This window comes from Macrotis lagotis, chromosome 2 (genome assembly GCF_037893015.1).
Source record: "Macrotis lagotis isolate mMagLag1 chromosome 2, bilby.v1.9.chrom.fasta, whole genome shotgun sequence".
NCBI classification, from domain to species: domain Eukaryota; kingdom Metazoa; phylum Chordata; class Mammalia; order Peramelemorphia; family Peramelidae; genus Macrotis; species Macrotis lagotis.
The window spans coordinates 32,017,141-32,035,337 of record NC_133659.1 but is presented as its reverse complement, the minus strand read 5'-3'; the positions used below and the strand labels follow the sequence as shown (position 1 = coordinate 32,035,337).

Genomic DNA, 18,197 nt, shown 5'->3' with positions numbered 1-18,197 from the left:
TATCCATAAAACTGAAGCCAAAAAACAGATTAAAAATTTGAATTCAACAATTTGTTGCTTTTAGGAAACATAAAATGAGAGATACAAAAAGATGATATAAAGGGCAGGAGTAGAATTTAGTATGTAAAAAAATTAGAGATAGTAATCATGATCTTAGACAAAGTTAGAGTTAAAACAGATTTAATCAAAAATTTCTTTTTTTTTTAGGTTTTTGCAAGGCAAATGGGGTTAAGTGACTTGCCCAAGGCTACACAGCTAGGTAATCATTAAGAGTCTGAGGTCGGATTTGAACTCCAGTATTCCTGACTCAGGTGCCCTATCCACTGTGCCACCTAGCCACCCCAGATTTAATCAAAAGTGAAAAACAGAAACTATACTGTGTAACAGCAATATTATTTAATATTGTTTTTAATCATTTAAAATAGATGGTATAAAATATTTGAGAGATAAAACAGACACAGGAATTATATGAATATAAACATAAAACACTTTTTATGCAAATAAACTCAGATCTAAATATTTATTGTTAATGGATAAAGCCAACATAATTTTTAAATGATAATTTTATTTAACTAATCTATTTATTTGATGTCATTAAATTACTAAAAAATATTTTACTGAGTTAGAAAAATAAAAACAAAGTTAAAATTTAGACTAACAAAAGGTCAGGAATTTCAAAGAAGTCAGGAGAAAAGGATGGAAAGGAAGTAGATTCAACAATATCAGACCTTAAACTGTATATTACAGGATGAGAGCAATGAAATATAAAAAAGATAATTTTTATTATTTAAATTGAAATTTCATTGTATAAATAAAGCCTATGTGCTCAAAAATAGAAGGAATGCAAAAAATTAGGGGAAAAAACTCTCAGTCTCTCAGATGGGATGTGATTGGGTTGGAATATTGCTGTGTGGAAATGAGTTGGCTGAATTAAAAGTACATGGAGGGGGCAGCTAGGTGGCCTAGTAGATAAAGCACCAGGCCTGGAGTCAGGAGTACCTGAGTTCAAATCCAGCCTCAGACACTTAATGATTACCTAGCTGTGTGGCCTTGGGCAAGCCACTTAACCCCATTTGCCTTGCAAAAACCTAAAAAAAAAAAAAAAAAAAAAAAAAAAAAAAAAGGATGGAATTATCGCCTCAGACACTATCTGCCTGATGCTGACAAGTCACTCATCCTACTTATCCTCTGGCTGCCTCAGTTTCCTTCCATGTAAAAAGAGTGTGACCTCTAAAGTCCTGTCCAGCTCTAAATCTCTCATTTGGTCTAGCCTTATCATTTTGACCTCCATAGGATCTCTGAAATCCATTTACAAAGTCACCACTCTAGTCTAGTCTCTCAATGTGGGCTCAACCTGGATTCACCATCTCACCTGGACTATTTATTGCAATAACCTGTCCTGATTGGTCTCCTCGCTCGAAGTCTGTCTCCACTCTTTTCTTTCTTCCACTTATTTGTCAAAATGCTTTTCCTTAAGCACCAGTCCTATTATACCTTCTACTTGGACCTCCATGTCTCTGGGACCAAATCCAAATTCCTCTAGTTGGCATTTAAGGTTCTTTCCTCTTTTTTTTAAAGATTTTATTTATTTTGAGTTTTACAATTTTCCCCCCAATCTTGCGTCCCTCCCACCCCCACCCTCCCCCAGAAGGCAGTCTGTTAGTCTTTACATTGTTTCCATGTGGTATACATTGATCTAAGTTGAATGTGATGAGAGAGAAATCCTATCCTTAAGGGGGAAAAAAGTATAAGAGATAGCAAAATTATTCTAATAAGATGTTTTTTTTTTTAATTAAAGGTAATAGTCTTTGGTTTTTGTTCAAACTCCACTGTTCTTTCTCCGCATTACAGATGGTATTCTCCATTGCAGATAGCCCAAAACTATGCTTAAGGTTCTTTTGAAATTGGCTCCTACCTCCCTTCCAGGCTGAATCATTCAATCTAGACTCCAATCCAGAGCTCTTCCTCACATACCAGCTCTCCTCCCTTTTTTGCACAGGCTCTCCCAGAAGTCAACAATACACTCCTTTTCCCTTGAATCTCAGATTAAATATCTCCTTTATCCAGAAGAATTCCCCCTCAATTGTCAGAGAGCCTGTCCATTATCATGAAGATAACTGCATTGCCTAGTAGATGAGGTTTATCTGTGAATACTCATTTCCTGCATTAACTGCCTGAGAGCAGGAACTGAGTTATCTTGTCCCCTTACTGAACCCCTGTCCTTGTCTCTTGGAGGGTCTTAAGAAATGTTTGTTGGTGGATTGACTGTACCTGAAAAAGAATATTGGAAATAAAGTTGAATCTATAGGGTAGAGTGTCAGAATCAGGATCCTGCTTGTTCCTAGAAGGAAACAACTAGCATTTTCTCTTTTAATATTTCATTTTTTTCTCCATCCCCAGTTACAGCCAAAACCAATTTTCAACATTTACTTCCAAACTCCTGAGTTCCAAATTATCCCCCTTCCTCTCACCCCAATCCCCCTATTTGAAAAAGCAAGTTACTTGGTGGAGGTTAAAAATGTGTAGTCAAAAAACATTACCACAATAGTCATGTTATAAAAGTAAACAGTATCCCCTCCCAAGAAAAGAGAAACTTCAAGAAAAATAAAGTAAGGGGAAAAAATTATGCTTCAATCTGTATTCAGACACCATCAGTCTTTGGGATGGATGGTATTCATAAGTTCTTGAGAGTTCTCTTGGGTCACAGCATTGCTTAGAAAAGGTAAGCCATTTGCCGCTGATCATCCTGCAATAACACTGTTACTTTATATATGGTACAATTTCCATTGCATCGGCACATGTAAGTTTTTACTGAGAGCATCCTATTCATCATTTCTTATAATAGAACAGCATTTCATCTCAATCACATATCACAATTTGTTCAGCCATTCCCTAACCGATAGGCATGTTCTTTTCTTCTGGAATATAGACCTAACAGTGATACTGCTAGACCAAAGGTATGGTTTTCTAGCACTCTAGGCATAGTTCCAATAAAATTGTTGAATCATTTTACAACTCCTCCAAAAGTGCATTAATGTTTCATTTTTCCAACTCCCCTCCAACATTTGTCATTTTATCTTTCTGTACTATAAACCAATCCAATATGTATAAGTAATAAATGATTTAAAATAGATTGCATTGATAACCTCATCTGAAAACTTCATATCTCTCAATCATTTATCAATTAGGGATTGGCTCTTTTTTTTTGCTTCTCATTTTAAAAAATTTTATTTATTTTCATCCATTTGCATATGTATATTTCTATGTTACAAAGATCCCCTCCACTCTCCCTTCCCACCCCCTCCCCTCAGTTGGGAACAGTCAGATTAGCATTTTACATACATATTTTGTTAAACATATTTACAAATTAGTAATTTTTGGCATGAGGAATTAGGATTAAGGGAAAGAGACACATAGAAGATAATTTTTATAAAGTGTTCATCAGATTCAATAGGAGTGTTTTTTTTCTGTATGTTTTCTTTGGTTTCGTTTTTCTTCCTCTGGTTAGGGATAATATAGTCCATAATCTGTCAAATAGCTCTCTGGACTGCCAAGAAGGGTCGCTTCCATCAAGGTTGTTCATCTCATAATGTTGATGTATAAATTGTTCTCTTGGCTCTGCTCCCTTCACTCAGCATCAGATCCCATGCTTCTCTAGAGTCTGATCATTTATTGTTTCTTATAGAACAATAATATTCCATAGTATTCATGTACTATAATGTGTTTAGCCATTCCCCAATTGATGGACATCCCCTCAATTTCCAATTCTTTGCCACTACAAAAAGGGCTGCTATGAATATCTTGGAACATGTAGGACTTTTTCCATTTTTTATGATTTCTTCTGGATATAATCCTAGAATCGGAATTGTTGGGTCAAAGGGTATGAATAGTTTTATTGCTCTTTGGGCATAGTTCCATATTGCTCTCCAGAGAGGTTGGATCTGTTCACAATTCCACCAGCAATGCATCAATGTCCCAATCCTTCCACAACCTCTCCAACATTGATCATCTTCCCTTTTTCTCATCTGGGCTAATCTAATAGGTGTGAGATGATACCTCATTGTAGTTTTAATTTGCATTTCTCTAATCAATAGTGATTTGAAGCATTTTTTCATTTGCTTAAATATAACTTTAATTTCTTCATTTGAAAACTATCCAAATCTTTTGACCATTTATCAATTGGGGAATGACTTGTGACCTTATAAATTTGATGCAATTCTCTATATATTATTTTAGAAATGAAACCTTTATCAGAACTCCTGGTTGTGAAAATGTTTCCCAGCTTTCCATTTTTCTCCTAATTTTGGAAGCATTGATATTATTAGTGTTATTTTAATTTATTATTAATTAATATAACTAAATTATTAATTTAATTAATTAATATATTAATTAATAGTATTAATTTAATACAGTCAAAATCATTCATTTTACAGTTTATAATGTGCTCTAATTCTTGTTTGGTCCATAAATGTATTCCTTTTCCACAGATCAGATAAAGAGAATATTTTTTGTCTATTAATTTATCTATAATATTGCTCTTTATGTCTAAATCCTGTACCCATTTTGACCTTATTTTGGTATAGGTGTGAGATGTGATCGATGCCCAGTTTTTGCCATACTATTTTCCAGCTTTCCTAACAATTTTTGCCAAATAGTGAGTTCTTATCCCAGAATGACTCTTATTTTTTTTATAAATTTGACTCACTTCTCTATGTTTGAGAAATGAGGTCTTTATCAGAGAAACTTATTTCAACATTTTCCCCACAATTACTATTGCTAACTGAATCTCTCCATCCTATTCCCCCCATTTATTCTTTTCTCTCTCATACCCTGTTGCTCCTTAAAAGCATCTGACTACTCCCCAACAATCTGCCCTCCTTCCTATCACCTACTCCTCTACTTTTTCCTCATCCCTTTCCTCTACTACTTTCTTCTAGCATAAGACAGATTTCTTTACCTACTTTTATGTGTTCCATTCCCTCTCTGAGTCAATTATGATGAGACTAAGATTCACTCACTCCCCCTCACTTCCCCTCTTCCTTGCCCTTGCAAAAACTTTTTCTTGCTTCTTTTATGTAGAAAAACATCTCATTCTACCTCTCCTTCCCCTTTTTCCCAGTACATTCCTTTCTCACTCATTAACTACATATTTTAAATATATTATCCCTTCAAATTCAACTCCCACCTTTGTCTCGTCTATATGTGCTCCTTCTAACTGCCCTAATAAATGAAAAGGTTCATATGAGTTATCAATACTTTCTGAGGAAGACAAGGTCACAGATTCATGTAGGAAGATGCCTTGGGCATTCCTGTGAAGGATCTAGTGAAGGAAAGAACAGATCTGGGATCTAGGACCAAATGCTAGCTTTGTCATTGACTTGTTCAAGCCCGGCTCACTGCCCCTCTCTGAATTTCCAGGGGTGGGAGGGAGGGGTGTGCCTCCATATTCCCTTGACCTTTGTTCCTAGGCTTCAGGATACATTGAAATTTGGGGGAGGGTGTTGCCTATGAGAGAGAGAGAGAGAGAGAGAGAGAGAGAGAGAGAGAGAGAGAGAGAGAGAGAGAGAGAGGAAGTGAGAAGATCTGGAGCAATGTGTAGCCTACAGCATCAACTCCCAGAGTTAAGACTGAAAGTTAGGCTGGTGGAGGTATACTCTGGCCCTGTGACCAGGCTTCCTTTATCATCTGCAGGATCTGGGTACCACCTGCTGGCCTTGTGAGACTTGGGGGTGGGAGTGGGGGTATGGAAAAGAAGAACTGAGGGCAGGACTGGCAGGAGAAGAGCCAGTCCCACCTGGACTCTCTCTTCAGATCTCCAGCCCAGATTAGCTTGCCAGAGAAGTGGAGGAGAGGCATTTGTGTGTTCCAGCTTGGGAGTCTTCAGGTACACTGGCAAATCCGCTATGAAGGCCTCCATCTATGGTTGGCTCAAGGGGTTCCTGCAAGTTCTATTTTTTGTGGGTTTGTGCTGGTAACTGGTAACCTGTCTCTGTATCCCCTGGCCCTTATGTGTCCCATCTGTTCCTGTCCTACCGGGCTCTGTGTGGTGTGTGTAGATGTGTGACTAGGTGTGCTTGTGTATGTCTGCGTGGGGGATGTGGGTGTATGTGGGTACACAGGCTATTCTAACAGCCATGACACAAATCATCTCCAAGTAGACTGCCACCTGGACATGTGTAGGGAGCGTATCTGGAGTAGGAGTGGCGTCATCTGGTGTGGCTCTGCGTGTGTGTGTGTGTGTGTGTGTGTGTGTGTGTGTGTGTGTGTATATGTGTGTGTGTGGGGGGGGTCTAGTCAGATCAACAGGCATTGCTTGAGCTGCTACTATGTATCAGGCACTGTGCTAAACTGGGGCTACAAAAAAGGCAAAGGATTGTCTCTGGCCTGGAGCAGCTCACAGGCTAATGAGGAAGCAAAAGCAAATTAGATACAAATAAAATGCGGGTCAGATGCATTGCAGAGAAGGAACTGAGGTAGGAGTTGGAAAGAAGGAAAAAAGAAAGGAAAGAAAGGAGGGAAGGAGGGAAGAAGAAAGGAGAGAGAGGGAGGGAGGACAAAAGCGAAGGGAGGGTGAGAGGAAGGAAGGAAGAAAAGAAAAAAGGAGGGGAAAAGGGAAGAAGGGAGGAAAGAAAAAAGAAGGGAGGAAAGAGGAAGGAGGAAAAAGAAAAAGAAGGAAAGGAGGAAAGAAGAAAAGAAAGAAAGAGAAAGAAAGAAAGAAGAAAGGAAGAAAGAAAGAAGAAAGAAAGAAAGGAAGGAAGGAAGAAAGGAAGGAAGGAAGAGAGGAAGGAAGAAAGGAAGAAAGAGAAAGAAAGAAAGAAAGGAAGGAAGGGAGAGGAAGGAAGGAAGGAAGAAAGAGAAAGAAAGAAAGAAGAAAGGAAGAAAGAAAGAAGAAAGAAAGAAAGAAAGAAAGAAAGGAGGTAGGATTTATTAAGAGTCTATAAGGTACAAGATGCTTTACAGATAATAATCTTTTGATCCTTCCAACTCTGGGAAGTAATTAATATTTATCCCCATCTCACAGTTGAGGAGACTGAGGGAGACAGAGGTTCCATGATTTGCCCAGGGTCCCGCAGCTGGGGGCTGGTGAAGGACTTCTTGTAGCTGAGACTTGGAGGACATGTGAGAGAAGACAGGAGGCAGAGACGAATCCAAGGTCACTGGATCCCCGAGTTCATTGTGAGAGTCAAGCGCCAGAAACTGCAGGCGGGGAAGGGGGGCAGGTTATGAAGGGCTTCAAACTCTGAGCCGGAAGGGCCCCCCTAGGTTTTAGTAGCAGATGCAGTAGATGACAAGGTTAGGAAGGTCACCGTGACAGTGGAAGAGAAAATGGGCTGGAGAGGGGAGAATCTGGAGTCAGGGAGACCCCCCCCCCCCAAAGGCTGGCTAATAGTCCGGGGCAAGGTGATGAGCGCCCGCCCCAAGAGGTACCCGAAGCGGAGGAGCGGCACAGGAGCCACTTTAGGAGGGTAGAATCTCTGCCTCGATGTCCCTATGGGGTGGTATGTCTGGGCATCTGAGTCGGGGGTCTGGGGAGCGTGTGTTTGGAGATGTGCACGTATCTGGGGGTGTCCGCAGGGCAGTCTGTGTCTCCCCCAGTCCAGGGAGTCTGTCTCCCGGACTCACAGGACCCTGCTGAGATCTCACAGGGTGACCTTAGGCGCGTCATTGTCCCACTCTGGGCTTCCAATCCCCCACCCCACCCGCGGAACGCCCGTCTGGCTTGGCCCGGCGCAGTCATGAGGACCCACATTGTCCTTTTCCACCAAAGGAAACTGAGGGATCAAGCCAGGAGAAGAGAAGGAACGACCAACTGGGCTGACAGCACTCGCTGGCTGCCGGACCTCGCCCTCCCCGTCCGCGTCATGGGTGCTGGCCATTGCCCGCGCTGGCCCTAGGAGAACCCCGGGGCCCGGGGCCTCCCTGCGGTCCCAGCCCAGGGCAGCAGGGGGCAGCAGGGGCCCGGTGGCCGGGGCCGGCCGGGGCGGGCTTGGGCGGGGCCCATTAAAAGCGGCCCCGGGCGCCAGGTTGCCCAGGTGAGCCGCGGCGGCCTCCGAGAGAGCCGGAGATCTCTCCCTGGGCGCGTCCTTCCAGCCTGGTCTCCGGCGGTCTCGGGTCCGAGCCCCCCTGCTCCCCCTCTAGCTCTTGCCCCAGCTGCTGCCCCCCGGGGGCCCGATCAGGTGCGGGGAGAGGAGGAGGGGAGCAGCGGGAGGGGGCGGTTGTGGGGGGGGCTGGGGAGGAGCCACCCCACTCCCCTAACTCTGGCCCTGCTCTGCCCCCCAGGAGCCGAGATGAGTTGCTTTACCTTCCTGAAGGTCACCATGGTGATCTTTAACCTCCTCATCTTTGTAAGTCTTGGGTTCTGGGGGAGGGCAAGTCCAGGGCTCAGTTTCCCTGCTCTGGTCTCTGGAGCAGGTGCTGTGGGTGAGGACAAGGAATGGTGATTTCTCAGTTTGTTCAAAGTCAAATCGGACCACCTGGAGGGGCCGGCTCCCCCCTGCGCAGCAAGCGCCGGGAAATCCGCGAATCGCGTCCCTAGAGCTGGACGGTCTGTGGGGACCTCTGAGCTCAGGGAGTCTGACAAGGCGGGGGGAGCTGGGAAAGGGCAAGTCCCGGATCTGCTGTGCCCTGGCTGAAACCACTCTATTTCCTCATCTATAAAATGCGGATCGCTGAACTTGTACTGGCAGCCTTCCCCCCCCCCTCTGAAGCAAGGGTGGTTTAGGATAAACGCCAGAGAGGAAAGTGAGGCTTCAAGGGCACAGGGACCTGTGAACGCCAACAGGAGAGTCTGAATTTAGGTTTCCTAGACAGTCCCATGTAGGATTCCTCTTAGAAGGAAGGGGAAAAGGAGACTTACCATCATGGTCTTACCTTCCCCCAGCGCTTTCTCTCTGCCTTCCTTCTCCCCTCCCACCCTGCTTCTAGGGAGCTCTGAAGGATAAGCCTTGGGCCCTGCCCCCTCCTCTTGGTAGAGCTGGGGGATGTGAGCAGTCATGAGGGAATGAGAGGGGAAAGGGCAGATCCTAGAAGAAAGGAAAGGGAAGGGGCCACTAGAATGGGCTGGACCGGGGGGCAGGGGGAGGTTGATGAAGTTTAGCTCAATTTCTATCGTGGTAGAATGAAGAAGGGAGAAGGACCCTAGGGCTGAGCCAAGTCCCTCAAGTCGAGCTAGGGTGAAAGGAGAGATCAGGTAAGTTGGAGGTAGACTGTTGAGGCCTTTGAATGCCACTGTCCCTGGAGTAGGCTTGATCCTGCAGCCCCTGATCCCCAGCAAAGTCACTTGGGTAAGATCAGAAAGGAGAGATGGTAGTGAGTGGTCCAGGCAAGAGGGGATGAAGGTGGAGAAAAGATGATCACCAGATCTTAGAAACATTGGGGATGGAAAAGAGGACTACCACTATCAGGTAATGAGCTCCCTGTGACCAGAAGGGTTTGAGACCTGAAGACTCCCCACCCCCCACTTCTATCTGTGGATACTGGTGAGAGGGTTGCTATGGTAGAAAGGGGGCTGGGCTGCAATTCCACCTGGAATCTCAGCTGTTGTGAGATGGCAGCTCTTTGATTCCATAGATCTTGCCACCTATTTGAATGTGGGGGGCAAGGAAGAGGGGAAGAATCAGAGCATGGTGAAGTGTGGGACCTGTTTGTTGAGGAAGAGAGCAGTTCTACCCTCTCCTCTCTCCAGAAATAAAGGTTGGAAGAAGGTCTGGGTTCCATTAGAGAAAGGATGATGATGAATGAGTGGCTTTCCTTTTTTTTTTTTGGCAAGGCAATGGGATTAAGTGACTTGCCCAAGGTCACACAGCTAGGTCATTAGTAAGTATCTGAGGCTGAATTTGAATTCTGGTCCTCCTGACTCCAAGGCTGGTGCTCTATCCACTGCACCACCTAGGTGCCCCCAAGCTGCTTTCCTTTTGACCCCCTTGGGTCTGAGGTGTGGACATGATATTTAGGTAAAAATTTATACTGTTGTGGAAAAACCAGATTTCTGATTCAAGAGAGATCTGAAGCCTACTTCTTTGGTCAAGTCTTGAGCAAGCCACTTCTCTGTGGACCTCGGTCTGCTCATATTTAAAATGGGAGCATTGACCTGGATGATTTTTAAGGTTCCTGGCTCGTCTAAGTATTTCTTTAATCCTCAACATTGGTATCACAGGGATGCCAACTTGGGCAGTCAGCGGGTGTTTATTAGGCTTTCTCTGTGCAAGTTTATCAGGGAGCACAAGAGACTGGACAGAGATGTGGAAATCATTGGCAGAGAGGACGTGGATGTACAGATCTTAAACCAGAAGTACCCTCAAGGGCCATTGAGTCCCATTCCCCTCATTTTAGAGTTGACAGAAACTGAAACCTAGAAAGGTTCAAATGATTTAGCCCAAGATCACACAAGGATTTGAACTCAGATCTTTGGCCCCCAAATCTTGTCTTCTTTCCATTATTCTATGCTACTCATAAGTTCACTAGAGAGAGGAAAAGGGGGCCTAGGAGACGGTCTTGGGGGACATGCTCAGTCAGGGAATAGGAGAAAGATTCAGCAAAGGAGACTGAGAAGGACCAATCAGACAGGTGGGAGGAAAATCAGGAGAGACAAAAGTGTCACAGAAAGAAATAGAATATCCAGATGGACAGTATAGTCCAACCAAGTCAAAAACCATGGAGGGATCAAGCAGAATAAGAATGGTTAGAAGGATCAGGGCACTGGAGGCAGCAGTTAGAGGTTATTACTAAGCTCGGGCACTTTCAGGTCCAGAGAAGCATCAGAAGCCATTGCAGGGGCGTGGGAAGGAAGTAGAGAAAATGGAGGTCATGAATACATGGTGGTGAGAGTGAGGGCAGAGGTGAAGGAACTTGAGGAGATGTCAGGGGGGGATGGGAGGCTTTCTTAAGGTTTTTACCTAGACTTCATGTCCACATCTCCCTTGATCTCTGTGTCATAGACTAGAGGGCCCTTCCAAGGGTCCTCCCTCCCTTGCTTGACAGGAGTGGAAATTGAGTCCTGAAAAAGAAAGGAGTGATCAAGACTTCACTGTAAGGAGAGCTGAACCTAGAATGAGGGGCAGGAGCAGAGGGGGTTAGGGATGCAAAGGCCAGACAAGAGAAGGACTACCTCATTCTCTGAGACAGGAGGAGACGACAGGGAGGATGCTAGAAGCCTGGTGGGTGGAAAAGGGAATGAGAAAAGAATGGTTCATCCAGGAGGAAGAGAATAAAGGTTCCACCCTGGCTATCCCAGAAGCCAGATGGACAACTGGACACCACCCTGTTGGCCTAGTGTCTAAGAGATTTCCCCTGCCTGACATGGCTAGGATTAGTTCTGATGTTTAAGTGGAGGAACAGCTCAGTTTTCTGTTTCTGTCACCTCCCTGCAATACTGTAAGAAAGGCAAGGAGGGCAGGCAGGTGTTACTGTGCCCATTTTGCAGATGAGGAAACTGGGGGACCCTGCTAGAAAATAGTAGAGCTAGAATTTGGACCCTGGGCTTCTATTTCCCCCTGTTAATGTGTTCACCTGCTCAGTTGTATTGGGTAGCTCATGATCATGACCATATCAGATGGGATGAAGTTTGGGGGAGAGGAGGCTCAGCCAGGGGGCTGTGGGGAGGCAGGGCAGGGCAATGAGGCGGCTCTGACCTCACCTGCCAGCCAAAGCAAACACAGTAGGAATGGGGGTAAGGGGCCCCAGCATGTGGGTTGTTAGCCCTTCTTTGTAGGTGGCCCGTGTCCTCGGAAAATATTCAGAATAGATCGGGACCCTTCTGGGGCTCTGGCCTGTCCAGGGTTAAAAGCAGATCCGGTTTGCCCTTGAGCCAGAGGGGAAGAACAGGATTCCTGGCTCCCTTGAAACCTGACCCCTATGCCTCTTGGTTCTTTTCTTTCTCAGACAAATATATCATAATCCAGCTTGGGCCCACCCAGTTTGTACCCAGGCAAACTTCCTCCTGTCACCAGTTCAAGTGAAGATCCCCAAAAACCTCTTCCCCTCATCCTTAAGAAGATAATATTGGGAGGGTCCCTTTTTTCCAGGTGCCTTGAGCCTCAGTTTCCCTAACTGAACAGTGGGGGCAACCAAGCATTTGGGTGTCACTTATATAGATAAGGTGCTAATCTGGGCTTGGGCGTGCCAGGGAAAAGGGAAGGCATGGGCTTGGTCAGTGATTGGTCTGGGGCAAATCTCTTCCTCTCCCTCAATCTCTGTGTCATAGACTAATTAAAAGCAGTGGGAGAGGGCCCTTTCAAGTCACTGGGTCCAACCCTCCCTTGCTCGGCAGAAGTGGAAACTGAGGAAACAGAAGAAAAAAAGGAGTAACCCAAGGTTTCACTGTAAAGAGAGTTTAACCTAGAGCTCTTCCCACTCTGCCTCTTGCTTACTGGCTATTTGAACTTGGGCCAGTCCTCCATTTCCTTTTCTGTAAAATGGAGAAAATAACTACTGCCTTTCCATACTTGAATGGTTATTTTGAACCAAATGATCCTTGAAGGATTCTAGAAGTAGTAAGAAGTTGAATCTAAGACCCCAAATCTTCTAATTCCAAGCCCTGACCTCTCCACTCCCCACTTCTATTTCTTTAGATTGTGTGCGTGTGTGTGCATGCGTGTGTGTTCTCTTTCTAGCCCTCCCAGTATGGAGAATCTGGTAGTCTCTGATTATTTTGGGCCATCTTGAGTTTGGATGTTGGCTTTGTGAAGCATCCCTGAGATAGCATCTGGAGTGGAGAGATGACAAAGGACTTTGGGTCAGATCTAATGGAGCTGGAAATATTTAACCCAGAGAATAGAAAACTCCGAAGAAAGGGGCATGATGGTTGTCTTCAAGTATGGGAATGACTGTGTCATATGGAAGGGCTGGCCATCTGGTCAAAGTTACAGAGGCTAATAGAGGCTGGACATGAGGAAGAACTTCCCAAGCCTAAGAAGTCTCCCAGAGTACAATGGGCTGACGCAAGCAGTGAGCTCCCCATCTCTGGAGAGTTATTTTTAAGATGAGACCAGAGGCCCACTGGTCAGGGTGTTATGGGAAAATCAATAGAGAGAGACACTTGTTCTGGTACCTATTGGCACAGGAGGCTGAGTGATGCTCAGAGTCCGAAACTGTTTGGGAAGAGGAGAGCTGCGTGTTTTATCTCTGAACAGTGTCCTTCCCATGCCCAAGAATTAGCCTAGGCAGCTCAACAGTGGATAGGATGCTGGGCCTGGGATAAGGAAGATTTGAGTTCAACTTTGACCTCAGATACATATTAGCTGTGTGACTCTGGGTAAGTCATTTCATCCCTTTCTTCCCCATTTTCCTTACCATAAAATAGGGATAATAATGGCCCCTACCTCCCAAGCTGTTTATGAGCATCAAATGAGATGATATTTGTAAAGTGCTTAGGGTGCATGGTAACGATAGAAATATAAGTTTCCGTCTATATTTCTCATACAACAAGGGGAGCCAAAGCTCAGGTGAACCCTAGGAGCCCTCTGGTTCCCCCATGTGAGCCTGGTGACCCATTCTGGAGGCCAGTTGGTTTCCAGGAGCCTAGAGAATCCTGGGGACCCATGATCTAGGAAGGAGATAGAGGTGGACTGGAGACTTGTGCCTCCATCCCGGGGTGGGGGACAGGAGGCTGGCCTGGGCCTCCCTTCACTCAAGCCCCTTTCTGCCCTCAGCTCTGTGGCGGAGTCTTGCTGGGAGTGGGAATATGGGTGTCTGTGGATGGCGTCTCCTTCCTGAAGATCTTTGGGCCAGTGTCGTCCAGTGCAATGCAGTTTGTGAATGTGGGATACTTCTTGATTGCTGCAGGCTGTGCCTTGCTAATCCTCGGCTTCCTGGGGTGCTATGGGGCCCAGAAGGAGAGTAAATGTGTGCTGATAATGGTAAGGACCTCAGGATGCTAGCCCTCCCCAGCCCATGGCCTTTGGTCCCCATGGCCAAGACTTGCCCCAAACCCACGGGTTATTGGGAGACATGCCCTATGGGGGGGGGGGGAAGAAGGCCCCTTCCTTGCTGCCTTTTAGGAGCTCTGTCTCAGTGTCTCCAGATTCTCCCAGACTTCTGTCCTCCCTCCCACTCCCTCTCCTTCAGTCTCTGATTCCCCTTCCTCCCTGTGTTCTGTTTTCTCCAGTTTTTCTCCATCCTCCTCATAATATTCATTGCTGAGATTGCTGCTGCTGTGGTGGCCCTGGTCTACACTTCATTGGTGAGTTGGGGTGGGGCAGGAGCGACCAGGGAAGGCTTTTGGGGTGGCACTGACTCTGAAAGGAAACAGAAAGGGGTCTGAAAGGGCATCCAGGCCAGCCCTCTCACAATGTAGACGAGGAAGCCCAGTCGATCTCCAAAATTTGGTTTGGATTTGCCTTGGGCCTCCCGGGTGACAAGCAGGGTCCTCTGCCTCAGTATCCAGGGCTTCCATACCCTCCCACTAGGCAGGTGGGCTCTGAGGGCCCAAGGTAAGGGGTTAGACCCAGCCCTAACTCATCAGGTGGGACCTTATACAAAGTTCATAGAGCTCAGAATGTATAGCCAGAGGAGAAGAGACTTAGGGGCAAGGGCACCTGGGAGCCATCCTTGAGTATTCGAAGAGCTGGGCTTTCCAGGAGGGAGGATCAGCTTTGTTTTGCTTGGCGGACTAAAGCTAACCAGACCAGTAATAATAGTAGTTATGAGACCACTGAACTCTTCATTTCTGAAAGTCTTGGGCTCAGTTTCTCTCTCTGTAAAAGAAGGGATTGGGCCAACATCAGGCCCCTTTTGGATCTGGAGCTCTGTACTCCAAAGAGAGGAGAAAACCCACAGGGGGCAGGGTAGGGAGTGAAGGTCAGAGCTTGGACCCATTTCCTGTCCCCTCAGCTGGAACTGTTTACAAGATGACCGATCATGGGGGCCAAGAGAAATATGATTCATCAAATATTTGCCAGTGTCTCAGATTGAGGGTTGTGCCCCTCTCTGCGTGTGCAGGGTGTCCTTGGGACCTGCTAAGAGAAGGAAGAAATGAGGCCCTGTCCTCAGGGAGCTCACACTCTCCTTAGGGGGTGGAGATCTGCCATCCCGAAGCCTCAGAGAACAACTGAGCATTGAACTATGGACTTCCCAGAGGCCCAGCTCTGATCGGAAGAGTGGGAGAGAGCCGTATCTGGGAGCTAGACCAGGAAGGCTACCTGGGAGAAGCCCATTTTGGTGCTAGGAAGGAAGCGTGGACCAGAGGTTCCAGGAAGGGAGTTACAGCAAAGTTGGGAAGAAGTAGGGCAGTCCATGGGGAGGAAACATGTTTCCCAGGCCTCTTCAGGAGCTCACATCATAGGCATGATGCCTCAATGAGCCTCAATATCCATGCTGTTATTAGAGTATCTCATCATGGGGAAGCAAACACTCCCTCCTGGGAGGGAGGCCTTGCCATGCAGGGAGGGGAACCAGCTCACCACAATGAGGATGGTCAGTGGAGAGTGGCCTCCACTGGACCCCCAGAAAGACCTGGGTTTAAACTCCACCTTAGTCTCCTTGGGTATGGAACTTGATCCCAGTCAGCCTCAGTTTCCCCGACTGGGAAATGGGAACAAGTAAGAGTACCTACCTCCTGGGTTATTGTGAAGATCAAATGAGATAATATTTGTAATATAATTTATAAAACCCACTGTGAAAGTGTGAGGTGTTATTATCATTACTATTATCAATGATGATGTTGATGATGACGATAGCTAATATTTGCAGAGTGGTGCCAGGCCCAGGGGATATAAAGAAAGGCCAAAGACAGTCCCTGCCTTCAGGGAGCTCCCAGGCAAACAGGAAGTAAAGGTGGAAGGGCGGCCTTGAATTACCAGCAGGGAAATCCTGAGGCTGGTTGAGCCAGAGAGAGCTGTGATCAGATCTGGGCACTTGTTTGGAGTCTGGCTGGCTGGGAATCAGGAGAGGGAGGACCTCGAAGGCAAGCAGGGTGTACAAAGACATGAGGCAGGGCCTGGAGTGGGGAGGGGGGCTACTCTGAGATAAGCCAGGAAGGAGAGAGAAAGGCTCCAGGTTGTGGAGAGCCTCAGATGCTGGGCTATGGAGTTGAGACTTTTTTCAGGATGTACTAGACAGCCACGGAAGATGTTAGAGCTGAGGAGTAACAGACCTATGCACAAGGAAGGCTATTTTGGAGGCTGTATATGCTGGGTTATGGGAAGCTGTCTGGTAGGAGGTGGACCCCTTCAGCAGGGAGGGAGAGATCTGGGCCTGGGCAAATGGACAAGGCCAGATGTAAGCAGACAGGGCTAGATGTGGCCAAGGGTCTCTCTCTTTCCAGGCTGAGCACCTGCTCAACGCTTTGGTTGTACCTGAGATCAGGAAAGTGTATGGCCAACAACCAGACATTACCCAAGTATGGAACAGCACCATGGAAGGGGTGAGTGAGAGCCCCTGCTCTGAGAGAGAGAGACAGAGGGGTGTGTGTGTGTGTGTGTGTGTGTGTGTGTGTGTAGGGGGAGGGGTACACAGGCTCGCCCTAAAATAGCTCCTGGCTTGAGGGAGGGGTCACAGACCTATCAGTGCTCCCTAGTGGGGGGGGCACAGCTCTGCTCTGGGCAGCCCTCAGTCTGGATGGCGAACCCCTTGATCTGAGGGGGGTGAGGGCACCATTTCTTGCCCAGGCCCTGATTGACCCTTCCTTTTCTCAGCTCCACTGCTGTGGTTTCAACAACTATACAGACTTTGAGGGCTCCCCCTTCTTCGAAGAGAACCATGCATTTCCCTCCTACTGTTGTGGCAATTACACAGCCGGTTCTTGTTCTGCAGATGTAGCCGAGAAGGCTGAAGTCCAGGTAGGAAAGAGGGCAGCTTGTGGCGCCAGGGAACCCGCAGAGGTTCTTGAGCAGAGAAGGACCAGGGCAAGATCAGTGGGTGTTATTGCTGCTCAAGTCCTGGTGGCTGGTCAGGAGGGTCTGGCCTGGGGTTGGAGCAGTTTGAATGGAGGGGCAAGTCCCTAGCTGTGGAAAGGGAGACTGAGGCTATGGGTGCTTGGGGCTGGAGAAAAGTCACTGACCCCAGCGAATCCTCCTCACCTTCCCGTTCCTCCAGGGTTGTTTTAAGCAGCTCTTGAAAGGCATTCGAACCAATGCGGCTGTTGTGGGTGGTGTGGCAGCTGGCTTTGGGGCCCTAGAGGTAAGGGCTAAGCCTGGGCTGGGCTGGGCTGGGAGGGAGGGGTTCCATCACCCACTTGCCCACTTCTTGTCCCCTACTGGCTGCAGCTGAGGACCCTGTCTGGGTCTTGTTGGGGCAGAGACAACCGGCCTTGGAAGCTTTCTGAAGAGAGTGGGCTTTTCTCTGGGCATTCTTAGGCTCAGAGAGGGCAGGGTATGGGGAGGGAAGGAGAAAAGCAGGCCTCCCTGCCTGCCCACCAGTGCCAACGTCCCGTTTTCTGTCCCCTGAAGGCCCCCTGTTCACTCTCTGTTTCTCTCCATTCAGCTGGCTGCCATGACAGTGTCCATGTACCTCTACTGCCAACTGGACAAAGCCTGATGTTGATCACTGGGGGGGAGGGGAGGGAAAGAGGGAGGGTGTGTGCATGGGGGGCAGTGAGTGTTGATGGACCGGCCCCATTGGGCAGAGCAGAGCTCCTACTAGGCCCACCAGTGATTGATAGGTGATGGGATGGACACACCAATGCAAGCTTTAATTGGTGGCTGAGCCAACTCGGGGGTCACAGCCAGCCATACCCAAGATATGGCATCTTTCCCAAGTCCCTCCTTCTCCCTTGTTCCACTTGGGGAAAAGGCCCAGGGTCAACATGAAGGCTCTCGGAGTCAGAGCATCCCTGGTCCTCTGGAGTCTGGGGAGTGTAGACCAGTGATCCACTCACCAGGTATAGGCTTCAGAGCTAAGGTCACCCTCCAGCCAGACCCCACCCCTTAGCAGCTAAAGGCTTAGGCGGGGAGGGAGAAGGGGGTACTGAGGGGAGGGCCAGGTCCAAAAGCTTATGACTTTTGATTGTATAAAAATAAAGATTTTTTTTCCATTTGCCAGCCTGCCTGGATCCCTAGAGGGAAGAGTGGGAATGAACTAACTAGGGTGGGACATCTGGGACATTGCCCCAAGGTGCTAAACCTTAGAGGTGGCTCATAAGGAATTTCCTGGTGACCCCTCCCAGCCCCATAAAGCTAAAGCTCCTCTTTCTGTGCCAACCCCGACCATTTTAATTACAGCTGTGTCCACCCTTATTCCGGAGCCTGGGCCCCGACCTTTGC

The 18,197-nt window shown here is 47.1% G+C and overlaps 1 protein-coding gene across 1 annotated transcript; it reads left to right on the top strand.

The window, feature by feature from the left end:
- The first annotated feature begins 8,029 nt into the window (after nucleotides 1-8,029).
- On the top strand, nucleotides 8,030-17,978 carry TSPAN1 (tetraspanin 1). Its single transcript, XM_074221538.1, has 8 exons — nucleotides 8,030-8,177; nucleotides 8,281-8,345; nucleotides 13,650-13,856; nucleotides 14,105-14,179; nucleotides 16,262-16,360; nucleotides 16,632-16,775; nucleotides 17,032-17,115; nucleotides 17,419-17,978. The coding sequence occupies exons 2-8, from the start codon at nucleotides 8,289-8,291 to the stop codon at nucleotides 17,470-17,472; spliced, it is 720 nt and encodes a 239-aa protein (XP_074077639.1). The 5' UTR covers nucleotides 8,030-8,177; nucleotides 8,281-8,288; the 3' UTR covers nucleotides 17,473-17,978.
- The last annotated feature ends 219 nt before the right edge of the window (nucleotides 17,979-18,197 follow it).